The 23,867-nt window shown below is 34.3% G+C and overlaps 1 protein-coding gene across 1 annotated transcript; it reads right to left on the bottom strand.

Annotated features, from left to right (window-relative positions):
* On the bottom strand, positions 1-600 carry LOC114367593 (cysteine proteinase inhibitor 1-like). Its single transcript, XM_028324783.1, has one exon. The coding sequence runs from the start codon at positions 461-463 to the stop codon at positions 119-121; it is 345 nt and encodes a 114-aa protein (XP_028180584.1). The 5' UTR covers positions 464-600; the 3' UTR covers positions 1-118.
* Between the last annotated feature and the right edge of the window lie 23,267 nt (positions 601-23,867).

Raw genomic sequence — 23,867 nt, 5'->3', positions numbered from 1 at the left:
TCAGAAAACACCACTTCTTCGGGGTCCCCAATTTTATTGAGAAAAGCAGGACAAGACACACATGAGAATGTGTAGTTGATAACAGAGAAAGAGAGAGAGAGAGAGAGAAAGTATGGATCTAAGAACGAAGGGGTTTGAAGGAAGTGAGATTCCTGAAATGGAGCCAAGGCTTCTCCAGCACGGTGGCTTGGTAACTGGCCGTGGTGGATCCATTCTTGACCTTGAGGACCAGGCGGTAGTTGGTGCCGGCCACGACCTGAGTCTCGCCCTTTGATACCTTGACCAGCGTCAGCTTTGCCCCAGAACGCTTGTCGTACTCGCTCACCGCGTAGTTCGCGATCTCCGCCACGTGGCTGTCGTTCACGTCCTTGATGGGGCTCCAGCCGCCCAGCGCAGATTCCGACCGTCGGGCAGCGTAGGAGACCAAGACGAGGGAGAGGAGAAGGAGACAGTGGTGTCTCATTTTGAATCAAACGCTGGATCCTAAATTTGTGTCGCAAGGGATGGGGCTGGTTGTTGCTGCTATTTATAGCATTGGAAAAACGCGGTTAACGGGCTTGTCCTGAGTATTCTCGTTTGGGCTAGCGCATGTTTGCCCTTCTGCTTCCTAGATATTGCAGCTGAAACACGCGTTCCTGTCCCCGCTTTTTTAAAACGTTAAATAGTGTGTTAAGGAATCAAAGCTGGTAACAATTTATAATATAAAAAACATAGTTGCACGTCAATCTCTAATTAAATCCTACAAATATTAAGGTGAGTGGGTGAATTTGTTACAAATTTAATAACAATTAACTTTAAAACATAAGTTTATAATCAATTCAAAATCCAATATACTAAAATTTATTTAGTAAATTTTTAGTCACATCTTCAATTACCTATATAAGCTATTATTTCATAAATATACAGCACAATGAGAAAATCATAAATTCAATTATTAAAAAAATATTTATACCTGCATAGTTTTACCAAATACACCTATTTTCTACTTCTAAGTTTACTCTTTATAACTCGTACATGTATAGGATAACTACCAAACCCACCTAAAAATTATTAAGTAAAAAACACGACACGAAACACACGAAATTTAAATAAAGGGCCGGGATCACTACAATTCTTTTTTTTAAGAGGGCCATAATCTTCTTTTAAATAAATATTAATTAAGAATTAAGATAATGCATAAATAGATTTAGGACAGAAATCAGCGCATTCGTGCTAAAATACAAAAATTAATTGGAGAAAAAATCAATTTCCTAGCAACCAAGAGTTTTCCTTCGTCAATGATGTCCCTTATTGTGAGTATCATTGTTTGTTCCAAAAACAATAGTTCCTGCAACAGCAAAACTTAAAACGATAGAATTCCTTTCAACCAAATGATTTTCTCAAAGCATTTGTTTACTAGAACAGAGATTGTAGGCAATTCACCCAGTGATGGCATGAGAAGAGACAGCACAACAATCCCAACAACTTTGAGTGGTACGCCAACTTTGAACATGTCTTTAATTTCTATGTGTCCAGTGGCAAAGCCAACTACATTTGATGGTGTTGAAGTTGGAAGCCAGAAAGCAAACTCGGTTGCTATTCCTCCAGGGATTATAAGAATAAGAGGGTGCACATGCATAGTTCCTGCTATGTGATAAAGAAGTGGGACAAGAAGGGTGGCAGTAGCAGCATTAGAGGTGATGAACTCAGTAACAATGCTACATATTAGACTAACAACAATAACGGTGAATTTGCTATCTTTAAATTTTTGCCCAGGCTTTATAATTTTTCTGGCTCCGCCACTGTATATAATGTCTTCCTATCGAACTTTATAATGATGTCTTTCTGGAAAGAATAGGTGATACTTTGGGGAAGTATTTGAAGGTAGATAGATTAACGTCTTTGCAGTATCGTGAGAAATTTGCCAGGATCTGTGTTGAATTGGACTTGGAGAAACCCCTTGTACCACGCTTTTATGTTAAAAGTTATAAACTGGACATAGAATTTAAGGACCTTCATGCAATTTGTTTCCAATGTGGGAAGTTTGGTCATAATCTTGAATAATGTGTGGAGCTTGCTGTAACAACAATGACACATACAACTGAGAGTGCAGATAACGGAGATGAGGTGAATACGGTGACACAGTCGTTAGGGAGTATGCTTGTGGGGGTAGGACTGCCGTCAACAAATTTGAGAGGACCAAAGGAATTGATGATAATTCTAAAACGATTAATGATGAGGGAAAAAACAGTTATGGTAAATGGATGTTGGTTCAATGACCTTTCAAGAGAAATAAGGTATCTTTAGTGAAAAATAAAGAGGAAGATTTCGGTGAAGGCTCTAAAAAAGGAAATACAATTAAGCACTTTATTGGTGGCAACAAATATAAGATCCTATCCACAGACAAGGAATCTTATATTGCACCTAATTCTGGTAAGGAGATATTGGAAACAAACGAGATTGAGGGAGTTCTTCTAGTGGGGATGGTTCAAATAAAGGAGGTCGCGCCAAAGATATTGGTACTAAAAAGAAGGTGAATATCATGCATGCTACTCATGCGAAGACCAATAACAAGTCTATGACCAATAATAAACCTATAGCTTACAAAAAATACGTGATACTATCTCAAAGTCCTTTGGAGTTGATGAAGGAAAATTCGCAAAGGATGTTGCAGGTGAAGGTTCAAAATTTGCAGGGGGAAAAACCCTCACTGTGAAAATAAGGGACTATGGAGTTGGAGGAAAGTCTAATTTCAAAAAGAATTTCAACTAAAAGAAAAAATATAAAGAACATGTCCTTATGGCAGTATATGGTGCTCCTCAATATGCCACGCGACAAACATTGTGGGATGACCTCACTGAGATTGGTTCCATTGTAGTTAGGAATGGGCCATCGTAGGAGATTTTAACAATACATTACCTTGTCAATTAGTGAAAGTGTGGGGGGTGCTTCAAGAAGAGGCCACAGAGAGATGGAAGCCTTTGGAGATTTTGTCCATAATTGTTGTCTCATAAATATGAGATTTCAAGTAAACTCCCTAACTTGGCGGAAGGAGAGAATGGGGGAAGGTTTGACCGTTGCTTGATAAATTTAGAGTGAAGATTAATATTCAAAGATGCCACTTTGATCCACCAAGGTTGGCTTATGTTAGACCATGAGCCACTTTGTTTGCGTCTTGAGATTCCATCTCACAGGAACCAACATAGATGGCCTTTTAAGGTTCGAAGCGGATTGGGTGATGCATGCAAAATTTCCTAACTTTGTGAGAGGCCACTAGAGGAAAGATAATGGGGCTGACTCGTGGAGTGGTGCTATGACTGAATTTACCAAGGATATCAAGTGCTGGAACCAAGAGGTGTTTGGTTGCATTTAATTTGGAGGAGAAAAACTAGTTTGAAACGTAAAATGGCAAGATTAGATGCCAAGAGCAGTATTAGATTTGATGCGGGGGTAGCTTCAGAATATAAGAAGACTTAGAGAGAGTATGAACACGTCTTGGCTAAAGAAGAGCTTCATTGGTTTCAGAAGTCTAGAGCAAAATGGTTGTATATGGGGGACCGAAATACAAAATATTTTCATGGTAGTACAGCTATCAAAAAGAGGAAGAATAAATATGAGATGTTGAAAGATGAGAATGACAACTAGATTTCTGAAGATCAAGCTCTTGAAAGTCTTGTTACCAACTTTTACAAGGACTTGTACCTAGATGGTAGCATTGTTATACCATGTGCTTTTAATAATGCCTTCCTCCCTCTGGAAGAGAATTAGATCAATGAGCTTGGTAGGTTGACTTCAAATGAGGAAATCCATCAGATTATAAGTTTATGGGGAGCCTCAAAGCACCAGGATCGGATGGGTTTCGTGCTTTGTTCTTTCAAAATCATTGGAAAGTAGTGGGAAAAGATGTCTACAATTTCATTAGAGTTGTTTTCCAAGACCCAACAAAGATTATGGAAGTGAACCAAACATTTGTAACTTTGATTTCGAAGAAAGATGAGGTTAGTTATATGAAAGATTTTAGACCCATTAGCTTATGTAATGTTGTTTATAAAGTTATGATGGGTCTTATGACTCAACACTTGAGACCAGTGATGGGGAAATTAGTGGGTCCTTTTCAATCTAGCTTTGTTCCCAACTGCCAAAGTGGGGATAATATTGTGCTTGCTCAAGAGTTTTCATTCTATGAGGAAGAAAAGAGGGAAAACTGGGTGGATGGAGATTAAAATTGATCTAGAGAAGGTATTTGACATGTTAAAATGGGAGTTTATCAAGAAAACCTTGGTAGATATTGGGTTGCTTAACCATATGGTGAATCTTATTTGGAGTTGTTTCTCCACTCCTTATATGAATGTTCTATGGAATGTGAAGTTTTGGAGGAATTTTCCCCAACGAGAGGCATCCGACAAGGCGATCCCCTATCACCTTACCTCTTTGTTCTATACTTTGAGAGGCTTTTTGCAGCTTATTTCTATAGCTACGGATCAAGGAGTTTGGCATCCTATTCGGTTGAGTAGAAATGATCCCCATATTACTCATTTAGCCTTTGCGAATGATGTAATCCTTTTTGCGGAGGCTTCGCTTGACCAAGTTCATTCAATCAAGAATATTTTGAATCTTTTTTGTAGGAGCTCGAGCAGAAGATCAATTTGGATAAGTCTTAGATGTTCTTTTCCAATAATGTTGGTAGGCAAATGAAACAACATTTGGGTGAGGAGGTGGATATGCCATGGATTGGGGATTTGAGCAAATACCTCAGATTTCCAATTTTACATAATAGACCCTCTCATAATACTTTTCAATTTATAATTGATAAAGTTCACTAGAGATTGAGTTGGAAGGGGAAATCACTTTCTTTTGCTGGAAGAGTGACTCTCACTAAGTCTGTTTTGCAAGCCTGACAACCTTATGTTATGCAAACCATTCTTTCCCCAAATCCATTTGTGATGATGTTGATAAAGCTTGGAAGAATTTATATTTGGGGACATAGCTCCACGAACAGAAAGATGCATTTAGTTTATTGGGATAAAATGTGTAATCCCAAAGAGCATGGAGGATTGGGACTAAGGAAAATGAGGCCTGTTAATCAAGCCTATATGATGAGAGCAAACTAAATATTTTGTACTAGAGAGCCTAAAGTTTGGGCTTCATTCATTCTTAGCAAGTATCGTTGTGGGTCTAATCTTCTGCCGATGATCAACAAGCAAAGACAAGGAAATAATTTTTGGTGGGGACTTTGTTCTTCTTGGGACAATTACTGTTAAAATCTTACTTGGAAGGAGGGGGATGGAAAAACAATAAAATTCTTGAGAGCTTAAGACTTATTTTGATTCACAAATCCAGCCACAACTCGGCACCACAACTCAATTTCTTCATAGGCATCATATAGGAAACTTAGGAGAAAAAAAGTTCAACAACAAGACTACTTCTAGGAATAGATTTAGAACATGTTATGAACTAAATAACATGCATGCATTAGACTCAAAATTCAAATGATAGGCTAAGAATTGCAAGAATACATGAACAAATGTATCTAGAATTCAATCAACAAAATCAAAATTCAAAACAAACTTAGAACATAATGTGACAATTATTATGACTAAACATGACTCTAAGACAACATGAATGAAGTGATTTACACATAGATTTTTGTGTTTTCTTTTCTTATCAATATTTTGCAAGAAAATTGAGATCTAAAGGTTCAACACAAGAAGATTATGACTGAAAAATGATAGAACCTAAAATCAACACAAAAATATGATTCAAGAATAGATCTATAAAATTTGAACCATAGAAATGCAAGAACAAGTGTAGATCTAAGATTTAATTGGTTTATTTTTTTGAATCTACTCTAAACAGCACCAAACCACAAGAGAATGGAGGAGACACATGGAGAAGATGATGAAGAACAAGGAATTAAAGTTAATTGACTGAACAAAAGATAGAAGAATCAAAGAACATTACCTAGACGAAGATGCTCTGATACCACATGATGTAGCTCCATGTAGAGCTTGTAGGCCTTGGATCTTCTTCATCAATGGAGTCCTTTGCTTCTTGAAGATTAATGGAAGCGGAATGGAGAAGGAGGAAAGGTGATTGGAGATGCCACTTCAAGGAGAAGATGAATCAAGAACAAGCTCACCATCATAGGAAGCCATGGATAAGAGCTTGAAGGTAAGAGAAGATGAGTGGGGAGGGAGAGGGAGAGAGGGGGGCACAAAATTTATGCCTCAAATGAGGTCTAAACTTTGAAGTCTAATTTCACAAATATCAAAGTTGAAAAAATGCACACACAAGGCCTCTATTTATAGCCTAAGTGTCACATAAAATTAGAGGGAAATTTGAATTTCTCACTAAAATTTGAATTTGAATTTGTGGAGCCAAATTTGGAACCAAAATTTCACTAATTATGATTAGTGAATTTTAGCCCGGACAACAAGTACTACTATTTAATTCCAGACTAAAGGTCTTCCCAGGTAAACTCAAGTCCAAATGGTCTGGTCCCTTCACCATCAAAGAAGTGAAGCCTTACGGAGCGGTGGAGCCGATAGATCTTGCTTCAAGTGAACTTGAGCGAAGCTAGATTGTCAACGGTCAGAGGCTGAAAATCTATAATGGTGGCTATATTGAGAGATTGACCACCGCTATCCACCTCCAGGACCAATGAGGGGGCCTCACGTCAAGCTAGTGACGTTAAAGAAGCGCTTGTTGGGAGGCAACCCAAAATTTCTTCTCTTTTCTTCCTCTTCTTTAATTTTTTTTGTTATTTTTGTTATGTCTTAGTTAAAATTCCAACAATAATGTGTGTTAACTATGATTTTGCATGGGCATAGGAAGTATTGATGAAGTGGATTAATATCTTTCTAGAAAAGTCTGTAGGCGCTAAGCGCACCATTCTGCGCTAATCATATACATATTGATGCGAGAGATGCGCTAAGCCCAAAACATCTCGCTAAGCGCCATTCAAAATTTCTAAGAGGGAAGACCAAAGGATTTCGTCTTTTGTGCGCTAAGCGCGCAACGCTCGCTAAGCGCAAGGATCATTATTACACCTGTAGCTATCAGACTGCAAGCTAAGCGCAATGCTTGCGCAAAGTGCAAGAATCGTAATTGCAGGTAGTTTGAAAACTACCTAAAACTATAAACTCCTCTTCCCCCCTTCCTCTACTTTTTGCACATTCCCTTATGAAGTTTTCTCTTCCTTCATTCTCGCATTTCCCTCTCTATATTTCACATACTACATTGTATTATTTGTGTTGTTTTTGCATTCTGATCACATTAGGTATGATTAGAGTTGTTTTTCATTTGTTTATCTCATGGTTTAGTCATGATTCTTGTTTGATTGTTAGTTTGTTGCATTCATGCTTTTGGTATGTCAACACACATCTTTCTTCTTATAATGGTCTATTTTTTAATTATGCCTTGTTAAACTCGCTAAGCCCACATCTATGGCTTAGCAAGTTCATAAAATCTGGGCAAATACTCGAGTTTTTGGGTTTTTGATGAATGTACTAAGTCACTGTTGCGCACTTAGTGAGTTCATACCTTTCTGGGTTTTCGTAAACAATTTTTTATGAACGCGCTAAGCCGACTGTGTGCACTAAGCATGTTCTTGAGTTTTAGAATTTGTTTTTGGGTTTTAATGAATGTTCATGCATGGGCTTAGCACGCAGTCTCGGGCTGAGCCCCACTGTCTCTTCATTACCACATGCATGGGCTTAGTGTGCAATCCCGGGCTAAGCCCCAATATCGTGTTTGTCTTATCTGAGTCTTTTTATTTTCCATGCATGGGCTAGCGCGTAGTCTTGCTCTAAGCCTTTGTGTCTGTCTATTTGCATGCATGGGTTTAGCACATAGTCTTGCGCTAAGCCCCACCGGCTTCTGCATTGGCGCTAAGCGCCCCATGGCGGCTTAGTGCCCCAATCATCACTTGAATTTTTGTTTCTTTGTTTTCTCTTCCTTAAGTACTTGAATTAATTTAATATTTTTGATCCTGTTTTTGTTTTTACAAATGGCCTCAAGGAAGCGCAGAGCGAGACCCAGTCAACCACAAGAAGGGGATTCCACTTGGGATTCCTCCTGTTTTGCTTCAGAGAAAGCCTGGATCCACTACTAGGATAACGTTCATCTCCGGAACATTTTGTTGGAGAAGAACGTGGAGCTCGCACCAAAAATGTATGATGAATTCTATAGCGAACTCTATAGGCAGTAGTGGCACATAAGACTTACCCGCCAACCCGAGAAGCAAATTGATGTAGCATTGGTGAAGGAGTTCTACTCCAACATGTATGATCTGGAGGACGGCTCTCTAAAGACAGACCATCAGATTTGACGCATAGACGTTGAATGACTTTTTAGGGACCCCTGTCATCCTTCTGGAGGGGGAGCAACTGACTACATACTCCCAGTATCTCCATACTTACCCTGACCACTAGGCCATCATGGCCAAGTTGTGTATGCCAGGAGGGCAATTTATTCTGAATGTCGAGGGCGCTCTGTGGAAGATTCTACGGAAGGACCTCACCACCATTGCCCAGACATGGAGCATGATTTCCTACTTCAACCTCGCTCCTACCTCCCACACCTCTGACCTCAGCATGGATCAAACCCGCCTGATATACAGTCTCGTGATGAAGATGGACGTGGGGAGCATGATTTCTTTGTAGATTACCTTGATCACCCAGTCCAGTACATCAAAGCTCGGCTTCCTTGCTTTGACTGCAACACTGTGCAATGCATAAGGGATCAATTCAGACACTTTAACCTTTTAGTCCCTCACCCTGTGATCAACTTGACTTATATAAAGAAGAACTGTTGGAATCCAATAGGCCCATCTATAGTATTTCCAGGGCCAAGGCGGGTCTGGACCCCTGCCACTTAGGATGCTCCACTAGCAACACCACCAGTCATTCCTCCTCCAGTTGCCTCATCTTTTGCCAACCAGACTTCTTCTTCGTCTTAGCCAGAGTAGTTCTTCCCCATGCTGCAAAGCCTCCACCATGGCTAGTATCGTTGATGTAGAGCCTTCACTAGTCATCTCTCTAGCAACCAGTGATGACACCAGAGGCATTCCTATCTTAGGTTGCCTGGCCAGGAGTCCAACTTCCTTTTGTAATGTGGGTGATACCTCTAGTACTAGTAATGATCATGCTGCAGAGACTGGAGCTGATGATGATTATGTTGCGGACATCACTGCTGCACAGGGAGCTTGGGATCCATGGCCCCCACAGGATTGAGACTAAGGCTAATCAAGACTTTTCTTTAATTTTTATTTTTATTCATATTTTTTATCTTTTTGTTATTTTATTTTATTGTCATTTTATTTTCTTGCAATTATGACAATTTAATTTCACTAATTTAAAATCCAGTCATTTAATAATTTCAATTTAGTTGAATTTTGATAAAGAAGTAATTACTTATTGATTGGTTGCAAAACTTTTTGAGTGAATCAATTGCATGAGTGAGATGAACTGCATACTAATGAATATTTTTATGAAATTTCTTATTCACATGTAAGCAGGCATAAGTGTAAGTGATGGAGTGTTAATTAAACGTAGAAGAGTGAAAAAGTTAGTATTTCTGATAGAAAATCATGGAACGAGAAACTGAATGCTTCACAATAATCGATGAGTTGAGTGAACTTTAAATTGTGAGAGAACAAATGGTTTTAATTTCACAATCTTGCATGATTCTTGGATTGTTTGAATGCATGTATGATGTGGAGATGATTAAGGCCCTGTTGTTTATTTTATTTCAGCCACTTAGCCAAAAAGCCATCCTGTGAATGAATGTATCCCTTACACCTTTTTTGAGCCTAATATGAATGATTTGTCATTGGAACCCAGGCCTAATGAAATTGATATTGAGTAACTACCATTTTTTAGGTTTAAGGAGAGCACTCATGAATCCAGACAAATTTGTCCCAAATTTGGGAGAGTGTTTTGGATAAACTTTTGTTGCAAGAATTTTAATAACAACACAAGCTAATGTGAGTCATAGTATATGGTATTACTCCAGTCTAATATTAATGTTTATTCTTCCATTGTCAAATATATATATATATATATATATATATATATATATATATATATTGTTGTTATTTTGAGGAATAAAAGTTGTAGGCAACCATAATAAAAGAAAAGTGGATGTGCTGAAAGAGTATCAAAACAATAAGGTTGGTGTAGTGAAAATAATTTTTAGTTATGGTTTGTCAAGAATTGGGGGGAATGAATGCTCTCCTAGATCCTAAACTTTGAATCAAGATTATCAAATTCGAGAGTTTATGTAAACTCCTGAGCATTCTATAAACTCGACTCGTAGACTTGTAAGAGTCCACTTCATATAAAAATAATAATAAAATATCAATAAATAACATACTAATTAAACATTTCAACAATATAATAAAGCAAAATAGTAAATCATAAATTTCACAATACTTAAATAACCAAGTCTAGTAATTAATCATTACTAGATAATAACTTGCAGATGTTATAGTAGTGGTAGATCATTCCCATTGAGGGTTTGATATTATTTGAGAATAAGGGTTTGATGTTATTAAAAGTGAGAATTTTTTTATTCGGGAATAACACACTAAAAGGTATGATTAACACTAAACAAACAAAAAACAACTCAAAATGACTTACATTTTGGTCTATTTTTTTTAACTTGCTGACTTAGTTGTAAACTCAAGAGTCTACCAAGTTTACTTAGAGTTTATAGAGTCTACTAAAAAGAGAGTTTACACACGAGTCAACTCGTAGAGGGTAAGTGGACTCATAAACTTGTAAGAGTTAGCGAGTTAACTCGAGAGTTTGATAACCATGCTTTGAATCCAAGAAAAAAGCATGAATTCTTTGTAGCCCAGCCACGTTACAAGCCTGATAAAGTCCATAGTGATCCATGTTGTGTATGTATGATTGTATTTTCTGAGATGATGTGCAAAGTTGGGAATTTTACTATTCAGTTGTTGTAATTGAAACACTTATAACCGAGACACATGTGGGATTAAGAGAAACACTAGACTTGTGAGGAATGAAGCTTGGTGAATCTTCCGTGTGACTTGTCATACTTGCTAACTAATTCATCTCGAAGTGCATCCTTTCATGAGATTATGACAACTGTGAACGTGAGAGTTGGCCAATGAAGCTTTTTGAAATGTTATGCAAGTTATCTCATGTATTGTGATTGGTAAACTCTGAACTTTATCTTAGTATAATAACTTTACTTTTGCTTGAGGACAAGCAAAGTTTTAAATTTGGGGGAGTTTGATAACTGCTGTCTATATGTATACTTTGGGATTAAATCATATAGGAATTGTTAATTTTCCTCTCTTATTTCTTCCTTTTTGTGTGAATAATTAGAATTTTAACATCATTTAAGTTTTAATGCAAAAAGTGTTCAAGTTTGTGCTTGGTGAATAATTGCCGCAAAAAAACAAAGTAAAGCCCGGGAAAGCAAATTGAAGATCTAAATCTGCTCACTCAGTGCGTCTCAGGTGCTCAATGCAACGCAGTCGCTCAGCGGATAAAACACACTTAGTGCCAGGAAGTATGGAGAAGTCTGATACATGAAAGCGTGCTTAGCGCAAGTCACGCATTGAGCGCGAGATTACCGCCATACTCGCTAAGCTTGGGAATCGCGCTTAGCGCGAAGGTTATGTGAAATCCAAGTTGAAATGCACCTATAAAAAGAGGAAGAAGAGAAGGAGAAAAGACACAAAATATTCAAGAGAATACAATTCCTTATAGAAGGCAAAAACTAGAAGCAGGAAAATCAATCATTAGGAGTCATTCCTTCCCTCCATTCCCTTTCTTACTTACCCCCTTCACTACTCATTACCCTCTTGCAATGGTAAAGCATTTCATGACAATGAGATGCTAAAACCTCTCTTGTTTGGAGCTTAGCAACCAATTGCTTTTGATGTAATTACTCTTCCTATCTAGTTAATGTTATTTTAATTTCATTGTCTTTTTTTCGTGCTTAATTTTATTGATTGTGGTTTGATCACCCATATTCATGGTAAGTTTTAGGGGTTGCATTGAGAAATGTTTATCTCTAAAAGAACTAAAAAAGGGCATATAAATCATTCATCTATAGGAATATAATGATTTTATTTAGTCTATTATACATGTCTATTCTTAATGCAATTTAACTGTTTTACCTCTTAAAGAGATTTGGGAGAAAAAATAGATAAATTAGGCCTTTTCACTTGAGGGATCATGGTTAGAGTATATGAATAGATGCATGTGATAATTAGAATAACCTTAAATAGAGAAAAATCATTAACATTACATCAAAAGTAGCTCTCGTAGGCTAAGCCTCAAACATTCTCATCTTCTGAATTAACTTTTGCTTCTAATATTGGCTTCTCTCATCTTGTCTTTTTAATTAATTAATTTAATTTTATGTTTGTATTTCTCTCTTGTTTATTTTAATTTAATTTTATGCCAATTTATTTTACTGTTCTTTTCACAACCTTTTAAACCAATTTATTTATTGCTTGAGAATTATATATTCACCTACCTAAGTACAAACAAAGTTTTTGTCGACTCGACACTCGGACTTCCATTTTAACTTTACTACTTGTACACATTGGTGCACTTGCCAATCGATCAATAAGAGACTCTTGAGTAAACCAGTCATTGTCTCAAACAACAATGTAATCGATTATGAGATACCAGTAATCGATTAAACCGATACAAGAGTCAACTTTTCAAGCTTTAGACAGCTTGCTGTAATCGATTACGATGGACTGGTGATCGAGGTCGTACCCGAATCAAATAAACATTATAAATGCGGTATCTAGGAAGTGATCCTAGGTCGTCTTCCAAAGAGCAATGGTCAACCAAATGTTCATAATAGATAGTAATAAAACAATAACGAATTGGGGGGCGGGGTTGCTTGTTTTTGTAAATTAAACAACGAGCAAATTTTAATTAGAAAATATCATAATTAAAACACGTTGTTTCCCCTTGAATCACAAGCAAGTCTCTTATCCTAGGTTACAAGAATTTATCCTCTATCAGTTCAACAACTTAATCCAACCCTAAATTAAATTACTAAGCGAAATTTAACATAAGGCAGTTATTATGTGATTAAGCAACACATACACCAATTAATCATGAACGAAACTGATCATTAAGCATGAACGTAAATTAAGCGCAGAGACAATTAATCAAGCACTAAGCATGCATGAATTAATAGCAACAAATACAGAGTAATTGGTGAAGAGGAAAAACTGATCAGAATTCAATAGTAATAATAAAACCTCAAAGAGAGTTGTGCTTAATCCTCAAGAGAGAACAACGCTAGAGACTTAGCCTTCCATTAATCAGTAGAAAATGAAATTGCAGATTGAAGCAAAAAACAAAATTTTATTGCTACGTGAATAGTAAAAACTGGAATTACAAAACCTAAAATTATTCTTTCTCCCAAAACGAAAAGCCTCCAAAAACTAAAACCTTGGTGCTGTTATATAGGTTCTCAGCCCTAAAGCTTACAAATCTATTTTAAGTCCAAACCCATTAATAAAATCTGGACAAGATAAGATAATATTTGATAAAATAAAATCTAGATGAAATAAAATCTAGATAAGATAAGATAAGATAAAATCTAGATGAAATAATATCTAGATGAGATAAAATCTGGATAAGATAAGATTTGGTAGAATAAAATTGTCTGCTCTCTTCAAGTCCAAGCCCAATTCTGGATTCAAGCCCAATTGCTTATAATTCTCCTGAAATTAAATTAAAAACACAAAATTAGTCAAGTAGGCCCAAATGATAAAACTGCATAATTAATTTGACAATTAAGGCTAATCAGTAATTAAAATGGTGACAAAAAGGGTTAAGAAATATGAGAAAATAATGACACATCAAATCCCCCCACACTTCTGGGCAAAATTAAAAAGCAAAGCAAGGAACAAATCCAGAGACATTAAAGAGAAACAAACAATTACATATTTCTCAATGAATCTCAAGGAATAAAAAGAATGGGTAACATCCAACACGTAAAGAATTAAAGAATCAAGGCAGTCATGAAAATCATCCAAGCATCTCAAGATATGCACTCTATCTCTCAAGTGTCTAGGCTACTGTTTACTCACAGAGCACCCATGAAAACAAACACCACATAGACTTGGCAAGACTCTAAAATTGACAACCACATCACAAATACATGCACATGAGGATCAAAAGGCCTTTTAAGGTTGTAATGGGGCCAAGGACAAGGTAGATGGAATTATGGGATAGTAGCTAAAACCCAAAGGAATAGAGGAGCAATGGGAAATAAGTGGAAAGTAAGAAAAAAGTAGTAAACCCCAAAACCAAAATAAAGCAACAATTAGGCAACCAATCCAAGTCTTCAAACCAAGACCTCATTTATTCAACTTTGTTTTTTTTTATTTTTTTTTTGAACGTGGACAGTAGCAATTGAAAACATTTGAAAAATAAAGCAACAATTAGGCAATATATGTATACATCATCAAGCATGACCAATAAAAACATATCATCCAATGAAACATACCCCCCCCCCCCCTCACACTTATTCCCAAAACAATTCTAAAGCTCCAAAATTCCTTAAGGGTAGGGTGAAATCATGGTTTTTCACTTAAGGCTCTTAATGAGCTTCAAAACAAAGAAAGGAGAACATAGGCTCAAAGGGGCTATCAAAAAAATTAATTCAAGGTAGGCTCATTTGGCTAGAGGCTTATAAGAACAAAATGCCTAAATGATCTCCCAACATGCATGTGAAGCAAGAAGTATCAACAAGAGTCAAGCCAAGGCTATTGTGCAAGCAATCAATGGGGCAAAACACCCTTAGTTTCAACATCACCCTTAAAAAGGGAAAATCATTACTCTCACAAGCCTAGACGACCATCTTACAGGAGTCTTCTTGGTTGGCTAACTTTAGTTGTCGCTGTAGAGCAACGACGCTCGCCGCAGAGGTAATGGAGGATCGGTATTTCAACATATTGTCCCTTACCCATTCATAGCTAGCAACAGTGGGAGGGGACGAAGGCGACCCAGCATTGTGGCTACGCTTATTGCGGGGTGAAACCCTAACATCCCCACTGCCATTCTTTCTCGCTCCCCCAAAAGCAGAAGGAGGAAGGATCATGGTCACTGGAACGGGTTCCCCATCCAAAGAGGTAGCAGAAGGTCACGCCCTCCTACGGTGGCAAGAAGCACCTCCGCCAACACAGCACAAGTTTGCCAACCTCTTAGAGAAAGTGGACTTTCTATCAGAAGCTCCATGGTGTGTCTCATTCGAGGAGGAGCTACTGATTAGAATGACCTCCCGGTCCAACAGGGGTTACTGAATCGAACCCCAAGAGTCACTTCCGCCTATACCCATGGCAGAATCAGAGATGAAAGACATGATGGAAAGGAAATGTATCTTAAAAGCGAAGAAGATAATCAGAGGAGAATGGAAAATCACGAATCGCGAGCAAAAGGCAAGGAAGTTTCAGGAAAGAGAGAGTAGAAATTCAAAGTGGTGGTGATAAAAAATCAAACGTACACTTAATTTAAGTGGAGGCACAACTCTTCGGTAGCTGGCAGGAGCTGAAATGATGCCTTGGAAGTTTGCACCACAATGCAACCCCACTAATCCGCACACCGCGTCTCCAGTATGTGTCCACTCTACGGGTGACACATATGCAAGAGTAGCGTGCTTGTGTTGCACTCACTTGCAACAAAAGAAAAATGAAACACATGCCTTCAATGTGTTCTCCAATGGTCAAAATAGGGCAGAATTGTCAAATACAAACATCTTTTCTGTGCAATACGTCTGACTTCACCTGTAAAACAAAAAGTGTGTCCACCCTGGACAACTTAGCAGAAATAGCCCGTACAACACTTGTCCAAGCTGGGGGGCTTGACAAGCTTGACAAGCCAACAACTCTCGCACCTGTAGAGTTTACCACCCTCGACACCGGACAATACTTATTCAAGTTGAGGGGCTTGACAAACTCGCAACCCTCTTACTTGTCAAGGCTACTACCTTTGACACCATAAATCTCTTTTGCCAACAAGCTAACTCAAAGCTTGGGGGATTATGTACTGCCCGGGGTCCACAAAATGGACGTGGCAAGTGACGTGGCACTCCAGTGAGCACGTCAGCCCTCTATGTCAACCTTGGCATAGGAGCACAGACACCTTGCCCTTAGCAGCCAGGCTACTGGGCCGATAGGTTATCTCTGATACCTCATTATTTGAATATTAATGATAATGTTAGAACTCCCTTATCAGGTGACAGGTACCTAATTATCTATAAGCCACAACTTATCTACTAGCTATTAACTATAAGCTATAATTATCTTCAAGCTAGTAATTATCTACAAGGGTTGTTACACCACCGAAATAGTCCCTACAAATAAAGACCTGAAGCTCTTACTCCACTCTATAAGTACCAGGTTCTATCTCATCCTTTTCATATTCCATTCTCACCTAACTCACGTACTTACTTGAGTGTCAGAGTCATTTATTTTGTAAGTGCTCCCTCGTGTTCTCCTAGCAGAGAATACCTCAAGTCTGATGCATGAGATCATGGAGTCCATCTTGGCCACGTCGACCTTGATGTTGGTTAGCTCCAGATTTTGGTAGGTACAATAATAATAACCAAAATGCTAAAGATCAAAATAAACATACATACACAAATACAAGATTTAACAAGTTTCGATATGTGTGCCTATGTCCTCCAGAGTGGATTAATTATTTGTATTATTGATTGACAAATAGGATTACATCAATATTTATAAAATAGAACAAAGTATAAATTTACAATATTACCCCTATATAGTATGGGGGTGTCTCTTCCTGTCCATAAAATATGAGTCATGCACAACATTATATTTAGAATAAACATAATTTATATATTAAATAAATTTATATATTTAAAATAAAAATATTAGTATGCAAATTATATACATATTAAATATTAAATTTTATTAGTTTTTGAAAAATATTAAAATTTATTAAATCATGTAATAATTATACATACATACACACATATTATTGTTTATTCTTCCTTCAACCATACAAAACAATTGGCTTGTTGGTCGTGTATGTTTTGATAATTTGTTCATGGGGACTTGGTTTCTGTCCTCACCATGAATACTTTTATCTCTTTTCAAATCATTTTTCCCCGTAGCATATAAGTTCCACGTAAGTTAGGAACTAAAAGTACAATTAAAGTCATTTTTAATATATAATTATACATGATAACTGGAAATTGGTTCACATTATTTATTTTAAAATCCTAACATTTTATTTGCATAAAATAGATTTTAAAATAAAATAAGATTTATGAAGTGTCTATTATTTTTCCTAAAAGAATAACAAATTTTACTTTTTGTATAAAACGGCTGCCAATGAGATTATATTTTATTCATAAAGATAAAATTCAAGTATTAAAATTTTACAACAATTCATATACACGGATTAAATAACTGAATTGGACCTCTTTAATGTTGTAAATGATATTTAAACTTACATGTGATCGTAAATGTATTAAAAAAATCTAAACCCTTTAGTGAAGAAATTAAATATATAAATTATATTAATAAAAAATTGTCCGTTATTTGCTCTGGTCAGACCATTAATTTCAATATCTCTAACTCAAATTAAAGGGTTGACTATTGAGATTATGCCAAGTTCAAAAGTTGAGTAATATTTAATATAAAACTTTTCAATTATTTAGGCTTGCGAGTATCGTGTACGAAAGAACAAGTAATCCGAAGAATGACTCCACCCTCAAGGACTTGAAAACAGGTTTGTGGTCCAATCCACATATTAGACGGGATAGCATTATGTAAACAAAATAGGGGTTGTTCTCCGAAACTTGGCGATGAATACCGGTCAAAGTCAACCATGAAACCAAAAAACAGGAGTTTTTTTTTTTATAAAGAAAACCAGTTGATTTTCTAACATTTGAGAAAGAGACACATGATAATTTTATAAATGTTTAAACAATGTCTTAGTTTATAACTATTATCAATTTTGATGTATATATAGTTTTAGTTTAATAAATGAAACTTTAAGGATCAACTTGAACATAAAAAAGGATCAATGATCACTTTCTTATCTTTTACTCTTCCTCTAATAGTTAAGTACTTAATGTCGATGTACTTACTTTCTCGAATGGAAAAAACACATTCAATGATGATTATAAGACACATACAAAGACGGTTTTGAATCGTCTTTGAAGTTAACGTCATAAAAAAATAAAACTTTCCACGACGGCTCCATAAACACCATCTCATAAATGGTACCATTCTAAAATCATCTTAGAATGACATCATTATAAGATGATTCTAAAGTAAAAATCGTCTTAGAAAGATATTATTCTAAGATGTCTTACAATGTTTTTTTTTTTAAAATTAAAATTGACTAGAAATTAACTATAATTACTATTATAATTGCATCTCCTTTTTTAAAATATCTACTATTCACGGTGCATAATCCTTTCTCTAACATTTTTAGTCAATGCTTAATTTCTTTAAAAATTTATATTTTAAAAACTGTATCTAACTAAACTAAATTGAAGGTTTCTCTGTGTGGTTCAAAAGCTTTCCAATAATAAGGTTGTAGCCTAAAAATGTATTCAAAATGTCAAACACATTCATGAATGGTGCTGAAGACCTTGCTTCATCCCCCTTAGCAACAAGCTTTTGTGAATCCTGTGCACCAAATTAGGCACATTGACATCAAGGTTAGAATCATTAATCATATCCAAAGCTCTGCTAATCAATATTTAGTCAAAATAAAAAGTTAAAGCAAAAGTTCTTACATCATCAAAACGAATATTTTCCTGGGAAAATCTAGGAGGCTGATAATTCCTCATGAACCATTCATTCTCAAAGATCTCATTCATTGTAATCCGTCGTTTCATGCCTTAAGAAGAGACAATATAGTAACATAAGTTAATTTCGTGAGATGTCATATATTACTAACATGACTCAACCAAATTAAAAAAATATAGCATGTCGAATACTTACAGTTGTAGGATTGGGATCAAGGATTCTTGTAATTAGTGTTATTAAACTCCTAGAAAAAAATGAGGGATAAATGAAGTCAGCCTGGAGAATCTATAAGTCAGTAAATTTAAAAGCATTTAGAGGAAGGATTCAATTAGTTAAAAATGACAAGTCAACAACTAAAGAAAGATAAATGAACATTACAACTTAAAAGAGAGAGTTCTTCTTGAAATTGTTTCAATTTTATCTTGAGTTTTTTTACTGATTATACTTGTAAATATATAAATTAAGCACTATACATGCTCATGGTAGAATTGCTTAGATATCATATGTTCCAGAACATATATGTGTTCTAGAAACATATAAAAAGATAATGATTGTCTATTAAGACATGCAAACAAGTGGAATTACAAACTTTCATAGACAACTCTTGCTTTTTATTCACAAAATTGAGAATGTTGAGTTTTTAAGGGAGCCAATTGTGTTAGGGGAAGTAGTGTTTCAAAATTACAAATGAAAACACAGGCTTATTATAAGACTAGTTTGTCTAAAATGAACTAGAAATAGAGTAGACACTACTACAAAACGCAGTTTCAACATCGGTCGAAAACGCCATTCTACATCGGTGCTCAACCGATGTAGAATATGATGTCGTTGAAAGTTAAACATTTCGACATCGGTTGCCAATCCACAGATGTAGAAAACACATTGTTTTCTACATCGGTCCTAAGTAAACCATCATCTTTGAAAAATCATTATTTACTACGTTTATGACGTCATCAACGACTTAGAAAATGTGCTATCTACAACATTGCTAACGCCATGCCCGTTGTTGAAGGTTGCATTTTTTAAATCGGTGCTACCTTGACAACCGATGTAGAAATTACACCTTCTAAGTTGGTGTTACCTCATGAACAATGTAACAAATGCGTGTTTCCACATCGGTGCTGACGTAAGCACCGATGTAGAAATTACATGTTTCCACATCGTTGCTGACATAAGCACCGATGTAGAATTATGTAATTTCTACATTGGTGCTTATGTCAGCATCGATGTTAAATGTTGAATAACCTGCAATTAAATTTTAGGTTAACTAATAATCAATATTTATATTTACAATATTATCAATATTGCTAATAATCAATAAATGTTATTATATAATATTAAAATCAATTTATAATTACAATATTATATATGTTACTAATAATCAATAAATATAATTACATAATATGAAAAGTTGTATTTTTAATTACAATATTATCTATATTAGTAATAAATAATAATCAACAAATATAATTATAAAATATGCAATAATAGTTTCTATATTATCTATGTATGTAAATGTTATTCTCACACCTTATAGAACTAGTATTCCTGTAAGCACTTATCAATATTATTGTTCATTCATTCTGTTTTCAAATATTAGCATTGAGTATACTATTTGCTTGCATGGCTATACATAACTTCATTCAAAGAAATGGCAAGAGTGATGGAGAATTTGATTTGCTAGATGAAGATAATGAAGATATAGATAGTGATGAGGATGAAAGTGAAGTTGGTCCTAGTATTACAACATGGGAAGAACCGGATGCTCAAAGTACTCTACAAATGGAACGATTTAGAGAATCTTTGAAGAATATGTTTCCAACACGTATTTAATTTCCTTATTTTTTAATACTACAAGGTTGCATGTTTATGGTATGGGTACATTTGAACAATTTTATATTGAAAGACATTATTGATCGCATTATCACCAAGTTAATGATATTTTATATTTTGTTATAAATTATAATTATATAGATAATAATTAAATTATAAACTAGAATGTATGTGACCACATTACTAAAACAATAAATTAATTAGATTTTAAATATGAAAAGTAATTATGTAGAAAGGTGTATAACTATATTTTTATGAGATACATTTATTTTATTTTTATAAAAATAATTATTTTTTAATCAAAATTTCTAGAAAATATATAACTATTTTAAATATAATGATAAAGTTAAAATATTTTTATAAATGAAATAGAAGAAGAAAATAATTTTTATTATTTTTAATAATATTTAATTATTTTAGGCATTTAATAATTATATAATAATGTTTAAGTATTTAATTATTAGTTTTAATAATGTCAAAGCATATAATATCCTTTTTGGTAATTTTAATTATGCAAAAGATCTTCTACAATTTCATCCAAACACCATATTAATTTAAATAAGCACTTAAGAGTTTATCATCAAAACATCAAATTAACTTATGTAAAAGTAACTTTTCAGATAAGAGCTTCTTGGATAAATTCTTTCTCTATAAGGTCTTTTACAATAGTGCATCCAAACAGGACCTAAATATGTTGCCAAATTGCAAAGCACATAACCACTAGGATATGTCTAGTGATGGAGAATTTGGGGTGATATGCATCATAGAGTTCAATCTTAGTGCGATCATGGTAAAAAAAATAATTTCAAAGCACATGACTTATGCAGTGGCGTCAAATTCTGGTTAAAGCAGGGAGGGCAACAATCATGTAACTGTTATCCTAGTTCATGAAAGGAAGGCAAAAATTGTATAACTCTGTTAGTTTTAGCTTTCTGATTTTGAGGCTACTTTTATAATGTTTGCTGGGTTAGTAGCCTTTTTTGGAACATGTTTGAATTTGGGTTTCGGTACCCTTATATACCCTTTTAATATATTTTTTCTTGGATGATAAAAAAAATATCAATAACTATTGTAACAAATATTTAATTCCAATAAGAGAAGTATTCCAATCGACAGAAAATAATAAGAAAATCATGCAAAGAGTTTAAGGTCCAATTACAGATTGCAGACACGGCAACAAAGCGAAACTTCCCGATGTGATTTTTGTGTTGAGAAGGAAGACGCAGGCCAGCGCAACTTGTATTCATCAAGTCATTGACTATCATTATTTTAAAAAAGAGAATTTAGTTTATACTATATTATTAGGATGCGTCGAGATTAAAGCAAAACCATATAGATAAAGTAATCATTTGTATTTTTTTTAAAAATTTTCTGGTTCATTTGAAAAAATGAGTCCTCATTAATTTAGAATTTGGTGGAAAGGTAAGTAAAATTTGATAAAAATTATTTTCGTCAAAAATCACATTCAAATAAATATTTAAATAATTTAACTTGAATTTTAATATATTAATCACTTGTATTCAATTAGTTGATTGTATTTTATTCTTTAACTGGTGGATCCTAATTCCTATTACATGAAATATTTTGTTGGGACAAACTCTAGGTAGATTGGGTGGTAGGTAGCGGTCGAAAGATCAAAGCCAGATCTAATTTTTGGCTCCAATTCAAGTTCTAACATTTTCGTTACATACATTAGGAAATATTTAAAATTATCTTTATATATTATATAAGCGCTTGTATAATTGTTTAGGAGAAGTTATGAAAATGGTTTATGATACTCCATTCATTAATATAAGATTTTTTTTTATTAGAAGTGTACAGTAAAATTAAAAATAACAAGAAAAATAAATAAATATATCAAGAATACAAGTGGAAGAAAATATAAAAAGTTAAAAATTAGTGTTTCAAAAAATATTAGAAGCAATTAAAAAAAGCTAAAGACTAACTAAAATGTATTATGGAATAGAATCTACGTAGAGATAGTAAGATTATGAGTCCTAACAATTTTATGAATAATTTTGAAAAAATAAAACAAATTATTGACAAATTTAATATTGTTAATTAAATTAAGGATATAGACATTTTCCTCCCTAAATATGTAAAACATTAACAAATTTGTCCTTGAAATATATAAATTCAAATTTTAATCTCCGAAAGTGAAAAAAGTGTGACAAATTCATCATCCGTTAACTTTTATCTGTTACCGTTAATGAAAAAGCATACGTGATACACATGGATGAAAATATTATAAAAATGATTGTTACATGACTATTGAATATATTGAATCAAAATGTTAGTAAATTCTCATTGGACCAAAATGTCAGTAAGTTTCAATTTGACTAATTTGTCAAACTCAAAATTTTATTTTATTTAAGAGTAAAACATAATTTAATCTTCATTTCTCCCATTTTTTTATGGTTACAACATAATATTACAATAAACACTTAAAAAAATAGTGAAGATAGCAAGCATAAGTTAGAACAAATATAATAATAAGCATAACATTGATTAATAAGAAAAGGGGATTAAAATTTAAATTTATATCTTTTGAAGACAAACTTATTAGGACTTTATCGTTGAGGGACGAAAGTGATTATTTGACGTTAAATTAACTAACTTTCTTAAAATATATGAATTAATTAAAATAATATTATATTTAGAGACAAACTTAATAGTACATGTTTATAAATTATTTTTAACTTATTTCTTTGAACTCTTCAAAAGATAGTTTTGAAAACAATATACATCTTATATGGAGATAGTTTGACCGTATCTTTTCTTAAAAAAAAATTGACCATATTTTCTTTGATTATAAAAATAACTTACACATAAATATTTACATTTAAAGCACGTATCTAATTAGTGTTAAAGTTTTTTTTTACCTAAATGCACATTATGAATATTTTGTAATCCACCATTAGAGATAAGACTTTATCTTTCCTAATTAAACCTTTTTCACATAAATAAATAAATAAAAAAACCTTTACAATTTCAATACGTTCTTACTTTTTTTTCTGTTTTGACCGGATGCGTTCTTAATTCACAACTAAATGCTCTGAATCTGTTTATGAAATCTACTAGGCTTTGTAAGTGTTCAAACTAATATTATTTTAATGGTAAGTGGAGATTTTTTTATTTCCATTCCTCAAAGACGACGCAAGAGTTTTTCCCGAAAAAGATAAGCTAAAGAAACAAGGATAAACAATTTTAAAAAAATAAAATAAAACAACCTTGAGTTAATCGACCTAGTCCACAG

Source organism: Glycine soja, chromosome 9 (assembly GCF_004193775.1).
Source record: "Glycine soja cultivar W05 chromosome 9, ASM419377v2, whole genome shotgun sequence".
In the NCBI taxonomy this organism is placed as follows: Eukaryota; Viridiplantae; Streptophyta; class Magnoliopsida; order Fabales; family Fabaceae; genus Glycine; species Glycine soja.
This window is presented reverse-complemented; position numbering and strand designations above follow the sequence as displayed.